Raw genomic sequence first — 11337 nt, 5'->3', positions numbered from 1 at the left:
CAGTTAAAAAAACAATCCCTCATTAGCATCGGGTTTACTAGCAGTCCTAGCTGTGGCGCTTCAGCGGAAGTTAGGGAACGTCCGCCTGACACAGCTGCTGTGTCCGTACAACAAGATGGCTGCGCTCAGTGTGGGCTCTAATCGCTCAGGTGAGTGGAGCTTCTCCTCGCACAACCGGACGTTCGCCTGTCAGTGTCCGAGAATGAGGGGCCAGTAGGAGGGGCTCGCGCAAGCAGGCCCTATGGGGCTTCTCTAGGACCTGAGCAGGGGTCCCGCTAGCTGCCTCGCTCTCACCCCAGAGGCGCCGCTAGCCCTGAGCTGCGCACGCCCTAGTCACGGTGTTGCCGTGAGGTGGCGCCGGGCGGGCTGCGAGCTACGGCCGGAAGCGCCGTCGCGGCGCCTTGCTTCGGTCACGGGCTGGCGAAACGGGCAGGTGCCGCCGGGCCTGGGGTGGCTGGAGGGCCGAGGCCCTAGCAAGACCTGGGACAAAATCTGGGTGTGTGTCGAGCGGGCTGTGATTGGCGCCGCTGCCCAGGACCAGCCCTTCGAGGTGTGAGGTGACCCGACATCCTCTCTGGGGGCTGCAGGATCAGCCCCCTCCCCAGCCCGCGCAGCAAGTTGCAGAAGTCTGTCCAAGCTGTGTGTGAATTCGTGGCACGTTATTTTCAAAGGGAGCACTTGCGCATTCCTGTGTCGGGGGTTGTCTAGCCCAGGCTCTCATTTTACCTAAAACGGTCAGAGCTGCTGAGCTAAAGGGATAATCATGGAGTAGGGAATTGTGACATGTTACAACAGGTAGTTAGTCTGTATTTTATAGAGACACTTGAGAAATAGACATACAGTTACAGTACTATGGCCAGGGAGTTTAAAGGCTGGGGTTTCTGCAGAATTATTAACAGTGCATGGTGGAGGTCAGCAACAGACTGTATATTTGAAATGCCTAGCACACTTTAGACATTGTTTTAGTACACTTTAATAATTCTATTAAGTCTGCTTTTGTATTAATTATAGGAAACATCTAAAGTAGAAAGCGAGTGTGAATTTCAGTTCCGATTACTCAGAGACTGTCCTTGAAAAGGAGAAAATGTGATGTCTGTGGTGCATCAGCTGTCAGCTGGGTGGCTACTGGATCATCTTTCCTTCATCAACAAGGCTGGATACCAGCTTTGCCCCTCTCACCAATACCCTGCTCCCTCGGCTTCTCGTGTTGCTCCTGTTTCTTCCGCCCCCTCTACAGAGGATCTTGTTGCTCCTTCCACCATTGATATTACTTACTCTGCTGGAGCTGCAGTACAGAGAGCAGAAGCAACACTAAAGAAAAAGAAAAAATATGTGTTTCGGGAAGAGTTCTTTCATGTTTTTAAGCCCCATATAGTTTCAGCTTCCCAACAGAAGCCCCAGCAAGGAAACTCTGATGCTGGCCCAAGGGAGGGGAAAGACAGTGGCAATGGAACAGAGCAGCACGAAGGAGCAAAGAACAGTGATGGGGATTCCTTTGCCAGTGCTAGGAAGGTATGGTCTATAGAAAAATCAAACAATTAATAAAATAACTATGCATTGAACAGTCTACCATAACAACTTCTTGCAAATTGTCTTGCTGCTTCCTGAAATAATTTAAAGCACAAGTTGTTAGGGGGCAGGAGGGAGATGTAGATCCACAGCAGGTTTCAAAATGTGAAAGAGGTCTGCACTTAAAAATTGTGTGAAACTGAAGCCTTTGCTAGATACTCACAGGGATTTACCTAGCTCCTTAACAAGATGATGTCAGGGCCTTGTAGCTCATGACCCCATTTTCAAGCCGTTGGTCCTGTATCATTTAGCATGCATATGCTAAACACTTACAGTCTGAATTTTCAGAAGTGGTGAGCTGACTTGAGTGTGAGTTGCTCAGTCCCTCTGAAAATCTGCTTAGCAGATGCCTACCCAGCAAGCTTAGAAATGAATGGCTTGTTTTTGATTTCTAATGTTTTCTAACTTCTTGAAGGAGAACTATCCACATACAAAGTTGGAATCATAGAATATCAGGTTAGGAAGGGATCTCAGGAGGTCATCTAGTCCAACCCCCTGCTCAAAGCAGGACTGATCCCCAATTAAATCATCCCAGCCAGGGCTTTGTCAAGCCTGACCTTAAAAACTTCTAAGGAAGGAGATTCCACCACCTCCCTAGGTAACGCATTCCAGTGTTTCACCACCCTCCTAGTGAAAAAGTTTTTCCTAATATCCAACCTAAACCTGCCCCACTGCAACTTGATACCATTACTCCTTGTCCTGTCATCTGCTACCACTGAGAACAGTCTAGATCCATCCTTTTTGGAACCACCTTTCAGGTAGCTGAAAACAGCTATCAAATCCCCCCTCATTCTTCTCTTCTGTAGACTAAACAATCCCAGTTCCCTCAGCCTCTCCTCATAAGTCATGTGTTCCAGTTCCCTAACCATTTTTGTTGCCCTTCGCTGGACTCTCTCCAATTTTTCCACATCCTTCTTGTAGTGTGGGGCCCAAAACTGGACACAGTACTCCAGATGAGGCCTCACCAGTGTCGAATAGAGGGGAACGATCACGTCCCTCGATCTGCTGGCAATGCCCCTACTTATACACCCCAAAATGCCATTGGCCTTCTTGGCAACAAGGGCACACTGTTGACTCATATCCAGTTTCTCGTCCACTGTCACCCCTAGGTCCTTTTCTGCAGAACTGCTGCCTAGCCATTTGGTCCCTAGTCTGTAGCGGTGCATTGGATTCTTCCGTCCTAAGTGCAGGACTCTGCACTTGTCCTTGTTGAACCTCATCAGATTTCTTTTGGCCCAATCCTCCAATTTGTCTAGGTCCCTCTGTATCCTATCCCTACCCTCCAGTGTATCTACCACTCCTCCCAGTTTAGTGTCGTCTACAAACTTGCTGAGGGTGCAATCCACACCATCCTCCAGATCATTTATGAAGATATTGAACAAAATCGGCTCCAGGACAGACCCTTGGGGCACTCCGCTTGATACTGGCTGCCAACTAGACATGGAGCCATTGATCACTACCCATGGAGCCCGACAATCTAGCCAACTTTCTATCCACCTTATAGTGCATTCATCCAGCCCATACTTCTTTAACTTACTGACAAGAATACTGTGGGAGACAGTGTCAAAAGCTTTGCTAAAGTCAAGGAACAACACATCCACTGCTTTCCCCTCATCCACAGAACCAGTTATCTCGTCATAGAAGGCAATTAGATTAGTCAGGCATGACTTGCCCTTGGTGAATCCATGCTGACTGTTCCTGATCCCTTTCCTCTCCTCTAAGTGCTTCAGAATTGATTCCTTGCTCCATGATTTTTCCAGGGACTGAGGTGAGGTTGACTGGCCTGTAGTTCCCAGGATCTTCCTTCTTTCCTTTTTTGAAGATGGCCACTACATTAGACTTTTTCCAGTCGTCCGGGACTTCCCCCGATCACCATGAGTTTTCAAAGGTAATGGACAATGGCTCCGCAATCACATCCGCCAACTCCTTTAGCACTCTCTGATGCAATGCATCCGGCCCCATGGACTTGTGTACGTCCAGCTTTTCTAAATAGTCCCGAACTACTACTTTCTCCACAGAGAGCTGGTCACCTCTTCCCCATGCTGTGCTGCCCAGTGCAGTAGTCTGGGAGCTGACCTTGTTCATGAAGACAATGCTTTTTTTGCCTTTGAGTACATTAGCTTTTTCCACATCCTCTGTCACTAGGTTGCCTTCCTCATTCAGTAAGGGGCCCAAACTTTTCTTGACTTTCTTCTTGTTGCTAACATACCTGAAGAAACCCTTCTTGTTACTCTTAACATCTCTTGCTAGCTGCAACTCCAGAGGTGATTTGGCCTTCCTGATTTCACTCCTGCATGCCCGAGCAATATTTTTATACTCCTCCCTAGTCATATGTCCAATCTTCCACTTCTTGGAAGCTTCTTTTTTGTGTTTAAGATCAGCAGGGATTTCACTGTTAAGCCAAGCTGGTCGCCTGCCATATTTACTATTCTTTCTACACATCGGGATGGTTTGTCCCTGTAACCTCAATAAGGATTCTTTAAATTACAGCCAGCTCTCCTGCACTCCTTTCCCCCTCATGTTATTCTCCCAGGGGATCTTGCCTATCAGTTCCCTGAGGGAGTCAAAGTCTGCTTTTCTGAAGTCCAGGGTCTGTATTCTGCTGCTTTCCTTTCCTCCTTGTGTCAGGATCCTGAACTCGACCATCTCATGGTCACTGCCTCCCAGGTTCCTATCTACTTTTGCTTCCCCTACTAATTCTTCCCGGTTTGTGAGCAGCAGGTCAAGAAGAGCTTGAATTTTTGTGTTCTGCTATTTTAAAATTATTTTAACTCTCCCCTCCCCCCCATAATTATTCCGTTCTAAAATAAATCTGTGGCGAGGTGTTTAGATGGTGTAAATTCACTGATTTCAATGGAGCTCTGTTGATATCTGAGGATATGCTCATCTATTTTTTTTTTCTTGTAAATAGCATTTCTAAAATGGCTGGGTAGTTTCTACTCAAACTTTTTAAAAAGAGTACCTTTGGCTGAAATCCATCGTCAACCATTTCAGCCCAAAAGAGCAGTGTTAGGAAGGAAAGACTGAAAACAAAGATTTGTAGTGGAACTTCAGATGCTTAGATAACCTTACAGTAGTTATATTTTGTAAAAAGTAACTTTGAATGACTCCTTGGTTAAACTTGCTCAATTTATAAATAACTGGCATATCTATTTTTTTTTAACAACTATTTTTTACAAACTCAGATCTGAGAGTCAAGTTGTTGGGGTTTTGTTTGTTTGTGTTTTGGCTAACGCCTAACGATCAGTAACAAAGCTGCAAGTGAAACTTCGCAATTTTGTTGATTTATATGTAAGACTGAAAAGAATACAACTCACTACTGATTTTAAATTAATAACAACTCGTTAGTCAAAAAAACAGCTATATCTCTGAAAATGCTGTTGGTGCAGATATGTTGTTAAGAAAGCACCTTTCATTTGCACACTGTTTTCTGACCCTACTGCAACTTTTACAGCATTTGTTGGCATGTTTGCTATTCTATATTGAGGCTGTTACTGCATATCCAGGCACACTCAGAAGAGTGTATGTCCAGTGGAGTAACTGAATAGGTTTAGGGTGTATACAGTAGAATCTGAGTTATGAACACTAGAGTTATGAACTGACCAGTCAACTACACACCTCGCTTGGAACTAGAAGTGTGCAATCAGGCAGCAGCAGAGACCAAAAACAAAAGGCAAAAACAGTACCGTACTGTGTTAAACGTAAACTACTAAAAAAAAAAAAAAAGGGAAAGTTCTGTTTTTCATTTAAATTAAGATGGTTAAAACCAGAATTTTTTCCTGCATAGTAAAGTTTCAAAGCTGTATTAAGTCAATGTTCAGTTGTAAACTTTTGAAAGAACAACCTTTAACGTTTTGTTCAGAATTACGAACATTTCAGAGTTACGACCAACCTCCATTCCCGAGGTATTCGTAACTCTGAGGTTCTACTGTGTATATTAAATACTCTTCATGCTGTATTATTGAAAATTTAATGAAGATGGGCAAAATGATGGATCTCTGGATTTTGCCAATTGTTGTTGCACTTCATTTATTGACCAAACAAAACCCAACTTTTTTTTTCTTTTTACTTTAATTGCAAATACTGTTTTACAACTGCAGGACTATACTTAAATTTTCTTTAAATACAGCCTTGCGACAAGTGTATTTGCCAAGGATGATTAAGTCATTTTGAGGGTTATTTTTTTTTAATTAACATGGTAAGGGTGGATAAATATATTTTGTGCATGGGCTTGAAGTTTTTTTTGACAGTTTTGCTGATGTGCTTCATGTAGTGTTCATTGAAATACAGAAATATGAGGTGTGTCTGTTCCCTTTAAATTTTGCGTATATGATGTCTGGGGTAAATCAATAATTGTAGCTTTCTGGAGTTAGGTGACACTTTCTTGTTGCCAATAGCCTGGGCTTGGCAACCAAACAAAGATTTCATAGCATTATCCCAAGGGAGACAGAAAAACTAAGCAGTGAAGATTGGAGTTAATATGAGGTGTCAGGTGGCATAGGTATCATTGAATAGCATTGGCAAACGTGAGGTAAGATTATTTTATTACTTTATCTGTATCAGCCTAGATTTTAAAATTACTCTGGCACCAACAGAAGATGACTTTGATAAAGGACTTAAGTTCATAATAAAGAAGGGTATGGCAAATTGTTACAAGCTCTGAAGGCATGTGTGTATTTCTCTAGCATATTTATGCCATGTAGTAGCACAGCTGACTCCCTCTTTTTTTTTTTTTGTCATTTTTTTCACTGCAGAAACATAAAAGAAAGTGTAGTGTGTTCAATCAAGGTGAACTGGATGCTTTAGAATACCATACAAAGGTAAGCCTGAGCAATAGTAACAATGACAAGTGTACGGTATGTATCTATAGGTAATTTATTGAATATAAACCCTCTGAAACTATTCCAAAATATATGGAGCATGAGTCTTGTAATTTCAGTTCGTTACAGCTAAAGCAATATTTGGTCTCGCCAGTCCCCAAGTGGAGGACTCAATACTGAGACTATTTTAAGTGTGTGTGTTTATGTGTGTGTGTGTGTTTGTATAAAAATCAAACTGCTGCTGAGAAATTTCAAAGAGCTAGAAACTGGTTTCACATAACATCTTTGATATTCTAGGTCGCTGAACCTCCTGGAGCAAGCACTGACTTAGCTAGCTAGGTAATGTCAGCAAGAAAATGCTACAGATGCTGGTTTTGAGCCTGGGCAGTATAAACAGTTCTAATGATGTGTATATTGGATGCTGAACTGAGATTATTCCCCAACTCCGTACAAAGATGCTCTGATGTGTCACATCCACTGGAGAGGGGCAGAATTACCCATTCTTTAACATCTTATATAGTATCCTGTTTGGCCCATGATGTTTCCAAAATTTTCCTTGCTTTAGTTTTTGAAACTTTATAGTTTGTATTTAATTTTTTTAACATTTGTAAAATGATTTGAGCTTAAACATGTCAGTCAGGTAAATGGAAAATTATTGTAGAAATGTGAAGTTACTTAAATGTGGCTTTTTTAAAAAAAATTGTGCTTATCTTTGAAGGTGAGTTGACTTGGGAGGATGTGTGAGAGGAGTTTAATTTCTTTTTGAGTAGGAATCTTTAGTCTTGACATTTCATTTATAAGAGTAGAAATGCACAGTAAAGTGATGATTTGTGTTCTATCCAACACTGAATCTAATTCATGGAAAAATTTGATTGTAAAAAGCAAGAAAATGTTATATAAATGGTAGTTTCCTCAGTTCTGTTTGATTGCAAACAAGATCTATATCACATATAGACTGTCAAAATTTATTACTAACAAAAAAAAATCAGTGTTGTAGAACATTAGTTTGTGTAGTTTTTAAAAGTAGATAAAATATATTGAAAGAATTATCAAACGCAGTTTTGATGGGGTGAAGACATTAATATTTGGTGTCAGATGGATTCATTAACACCGTTGTGACATATTTCTTATACATGATCACGTTACTAGAAATACATGTATTTTTAGATTATATTTGTATCAAGTATACACTGATTCTGTGGTTAAACATTGGCGCTTTCATATGACATAATTAAAAAAAAAATATAAGCCAGGTGCATAAAGCAATAGATTTTTAAGGCATCAATTCAGGAAAGCACTTATGCACATGCTTATGTGTTTCCTGAATAGTAATACTTTCCTCAATTGAGAGGTGTATTTGCATTCCTTTCTCCTGAAATTGGTGATAATCACTATATTAATTTTTATTTTTCTCTTGAAATTGTATTTTAAAATATTAAGATACATAATTTTTATATTACATCACAATATATGTATAGGATCCCCATTGTATACTCCAACCAAACTTTGTGATCTGTTTATGCAGGTAACATCACCTATCTACAGATCTCAAAATGCTTTAAACTTAAAATTATTTATAATATAATGTGATCCAGGGGTCTGAGTCCGATTAGGGGTTCAGTATGCTAGGTGCTATACAAATGCATTGCTCCAAATTGCTTACAGTTTAAGACCCTGATTCTGAAAAGACTTATGCACATACTTCATGAACTGAATCCAATGAGATCACTGTTTGTGAAGTTAAATGTGTGCTTAGCACTTTGCAAAATTGGGGCAAAATAAAAACAGTGCATGAGGGAGTGAGAAAGACGGACAAGCGATAAAATCTCTTGGTTGCTGATACTAGCTATGTGCACAACTTTGTTTTTTTTTTTAATGAAGGTGTAATCAAACAGTAGCCATTAATGAAACACTAGTCATCTCTACTAGCCTCTTTTTAAACCATTAGAAAATTAAACTTTGCATTTAGAGCAGTAAAAGCTAACCTCCCCAGGTTGTTCTTCTACATAGGATAAGTAAGTTCAAATTGTTTTAACATTTATTCATAGCTGTTGTAGGAACAGAGCAAGTGCATTTTTTAAGGTGTTTTTTTGTTTGGTTGTTTTTTTTTTTTTAGGAACCCCTTGTTCATTCATTGGTATTCCTGAATGTTTGTATGCTAAGACTATAATTATATTCCAATATTGCCAACCCCAAGTATTCAAAAATATTCAGATTGGCTTACTCGTGAGACTTTAAAAATAATAAATATGGGGTTCTTGTTATTTGCCTTCTCATGTTTGATCCTTTAAAAGTTCATTGTAACCATAAAGGCTAGAAATTTACTTAAAAGTTAAGATTCCCACACAATCTCATGATTCCAGGAGCTGGGGCTTTAAAAACAATAATAAATATTGTAAGATTCATGATAGTTGGCAACACTGATAAATGGACAGTATTCTTTGGTTTATACCGTATATACTAGTTCAGAAGCCAAATATTTTTGGTAAAAATGTGACTCAAAGAGCGGGGGTCGGCTTATAAATGGTCTACACCAAAATTTGATGATTTTAAACTCTGTGAAATCGTTGGATTGAATATCTAATACATTTTTGTTTTGTTTACCTGGAGCATCTGCAGGCATAGAGCACCTCAGTTCCCTGTGGCCGCGGTTTGCCGTTCCCAGCCCATGGGAGCGGTGAACAGCAGCCACAGGGAGCTGAGGGGCTCTGTGCCTGTGAACGCTCCAGGTAAACAAAACGTCCTGACCCACCAGTGGCTTACTCTGACAGGCTGGGCGCCAAAATTTGCCAACCCCTGAAATATAGGGTCGACTTATGAAAGAGTCATACAGTTTTTACTGTTTTTACCTATCCATCTTGGGTCGGCTGATAAACAAATGGGCTAATGAACGAGTATATACGGTAATTGAAAATATTGGGGTCTTGATGATGATTATGGATGCAGGTAGTAATTTGAGGCTCGGAATTGTCAATGAGAGGTGCATAACCAGATTCTCAATTAAAGTCACTGGGATTCTGTGCAAGTTCAAGGATCTGCCTGCATGAATGACTTCCAGGATCAGGGCCTAAGAGGGTGTCGTTTAGATGGTCACTAAAAACAAGTTATAATAATTTGACTCACTAACTTTTTTTTTAATCATTCTTAGTTTAATGCATAAAACCTGTTGTGTTTAAAGTGAGTTTAAGGTTCTGGAAAGATACCATATTAAAATTTCTGGATACTGACATCCTCAGTTTTCCTGATTGTAAATTTGTTTGTCTCAATACGGGTCCTGATGATGATCTGCAGATTTGCAGTGTAGCAAATATTTATGAAATTTCTGTTTAATTCTCCAGAGGTATCAACCAGACATTTCAAAGATCCTTTCCCTCTGCTTTGTATCTCTTATTACTGTACAGATTAGGGGGCTGATATTGGAAGGAACCAGGTGTTTAATCGAAGAAGGACTCAAAAGTGGTTTTCTTCACCCCATTTCTGCAAAACAGAGTAGCATCAAGAATGTTGTTACAGGACATGTTGGCTGTGGGATGGCTGAATTATGTGAAATGGCAAAACGTTTTCCTTCTCTGAATGAAAATGACCACAGATCTGCACAAATTATAGATGAGGAAACATCCATTCCAGAGCAGGATCTGCTTTCATGCGTTACAGAGAACGATACAGACTATGCAAAGATAATAAATTTAATGGGGCAGAAGTACCTGGTGCCGCCAAAAAGCAGTTTCCTTTTATCTGATATTTCCTGCATGCAACCACTTATGAATTGTAAGTATCTTTACTCATTAAAATTTTCTCTTTTTGTCAGTAGCCCATCAATCTGCTCACTGTTGGAATATGTTGTCTGTTAAGCCACAGAGCCAATTCTCAAGTAATCATCTTGATATTTGACTTCAATGTGGATTGAAGTATTGGTAGTAGGGAATACATTAGCAAGCTGCTACCATTGGAAGTTTGAGAATGAGCTATTCTTCATGCAGATTGGCTGGGATTTTCAAAGATGCATATGGGAGTTAGTTGCCCAACTTTCTGAGAGGTTTCTAAATCCCTTAGGCTCCTTTGAAAATCTCATCTGCAGTGTATTGTGTGAAACTCAACAGATTAATGCTGCTTTAATTAGCTAAGCACTTTATTTCTGTGCTTCCCCCAATAGTCCATTAAATGAATGTGGTGTTTACTCATTTGAGTAATTTATAACTACAATATGACAAGGTATTTAAGAAGAGAGAGAATTTTTCCCCCCCCAGCATTAATTCCTTCATGTGTATTACCAAAAGAATAAGTTACTTAGGCTGTAACCAATAACCTGTGACTTGATAGTTACTTTTATTTCCCACTCTCCAATATTCCATCTTAAAATTAAAAAGAAATCACCCATATTTTGATAAAGACATGCAAGAGCCCTTTGGCTGCCCCTATGTGTAGGAGCTGGAGTGGGGGGACATGTCGCTGCTTCTGGAAGTCATGGCGCGGAGCAAACTCCGGATCCCACTCCCCGGCTGGAGCATCGGAGTGGGGCAAGATCACTGGCAGCTCGAGGTCTGGACTGAAAGGTCTGAAAGCCCATACAAGGCTCACTGGCCATAGTTTGCCCATGCCTGGTCTAATCTGTTCTTAAAAACTTAGAATGATGGGTTGTTGCATCATTCTTTACACATACTCTTCCACAGTGAGTAATTAAAGTTTGTGCCTTTTAAATACACTGGGTATCTCATTCAGTATTTTTAACTGAATAAAATTGTAATCTAAGCCAAATTCTGTCAGAAAGAAATCTGAATTTAGATAAAGAATTTTAAGGGTTTTTTTTCTCTTATGACCATTAAAGTGGTGGTTACAGTACTGGCAGGATAATAGCTGAAACATTAATACATAAGTAGTCAACGTGACAAAACATAGCAGAATCTGAGTGTGGCCTAAAACCAGAGCTCTAACTGATCAGCCATTTAAA

General features: G+C 40.3%; 1 protein-coding gene across 4 annotated transcripts in view; it reads left to right on the top strand.

Moving 5' to 3' along the window:
* Positions 1-7: 7 nt before the first annotated feature.
* The window catches only part of METTL4 (methyltransferase 4, N6-adenosine), a 29107-nt gene continuing 17777 nt past the window's right edge, over positions 8-11337 (top strand). For 2 of the 4 annotated variants that reach the window (XM_077810403.1, XM_077810400.1), the window contains exons 1-4: positions 8-149; positions 1012-1512; positions 6324-6389; positions 9791-10157. In XM_077810403.1, the coding sequence (XP_077666529.1) occupies positions 1090-1512; positions 6324-6389; positions 9791-10157 (856 nt within the window). In that variant the 5' untranslated portion in view covers positions 8-149; positions 1012-1089. Of the gene's footprint in view, positions 150-236; positions 551-597; positions 796-1011; positions 1513-6323; positions 6390-9790; positions 10158-11337 lie in introns of those variants that run through there. The other 2 variants (XM_077810401.1, XM_077810402.1) reach the window with 2 other exon arrangements.

Source organism: Eretmochelys imbricata, chromosome 2, assembly GCF_965152235.1.
Source record: "Eretmochelys imbricata isolate rEreImb1 chromosome 2, rEreImb1.hap1, whole genome shotgun sequence".
In the NCBI taxonomy this organism is placed as follows: Eukaryota; Metazoa; Chordata; order Testudines; family Cheloniidae; genus Eretmochelys; species Eretmochelys imbricata.
Note: the sequence above shows the minus strand (reverse complement) of the source record. Positions and strands in the feature narration are given on the sequence as shown.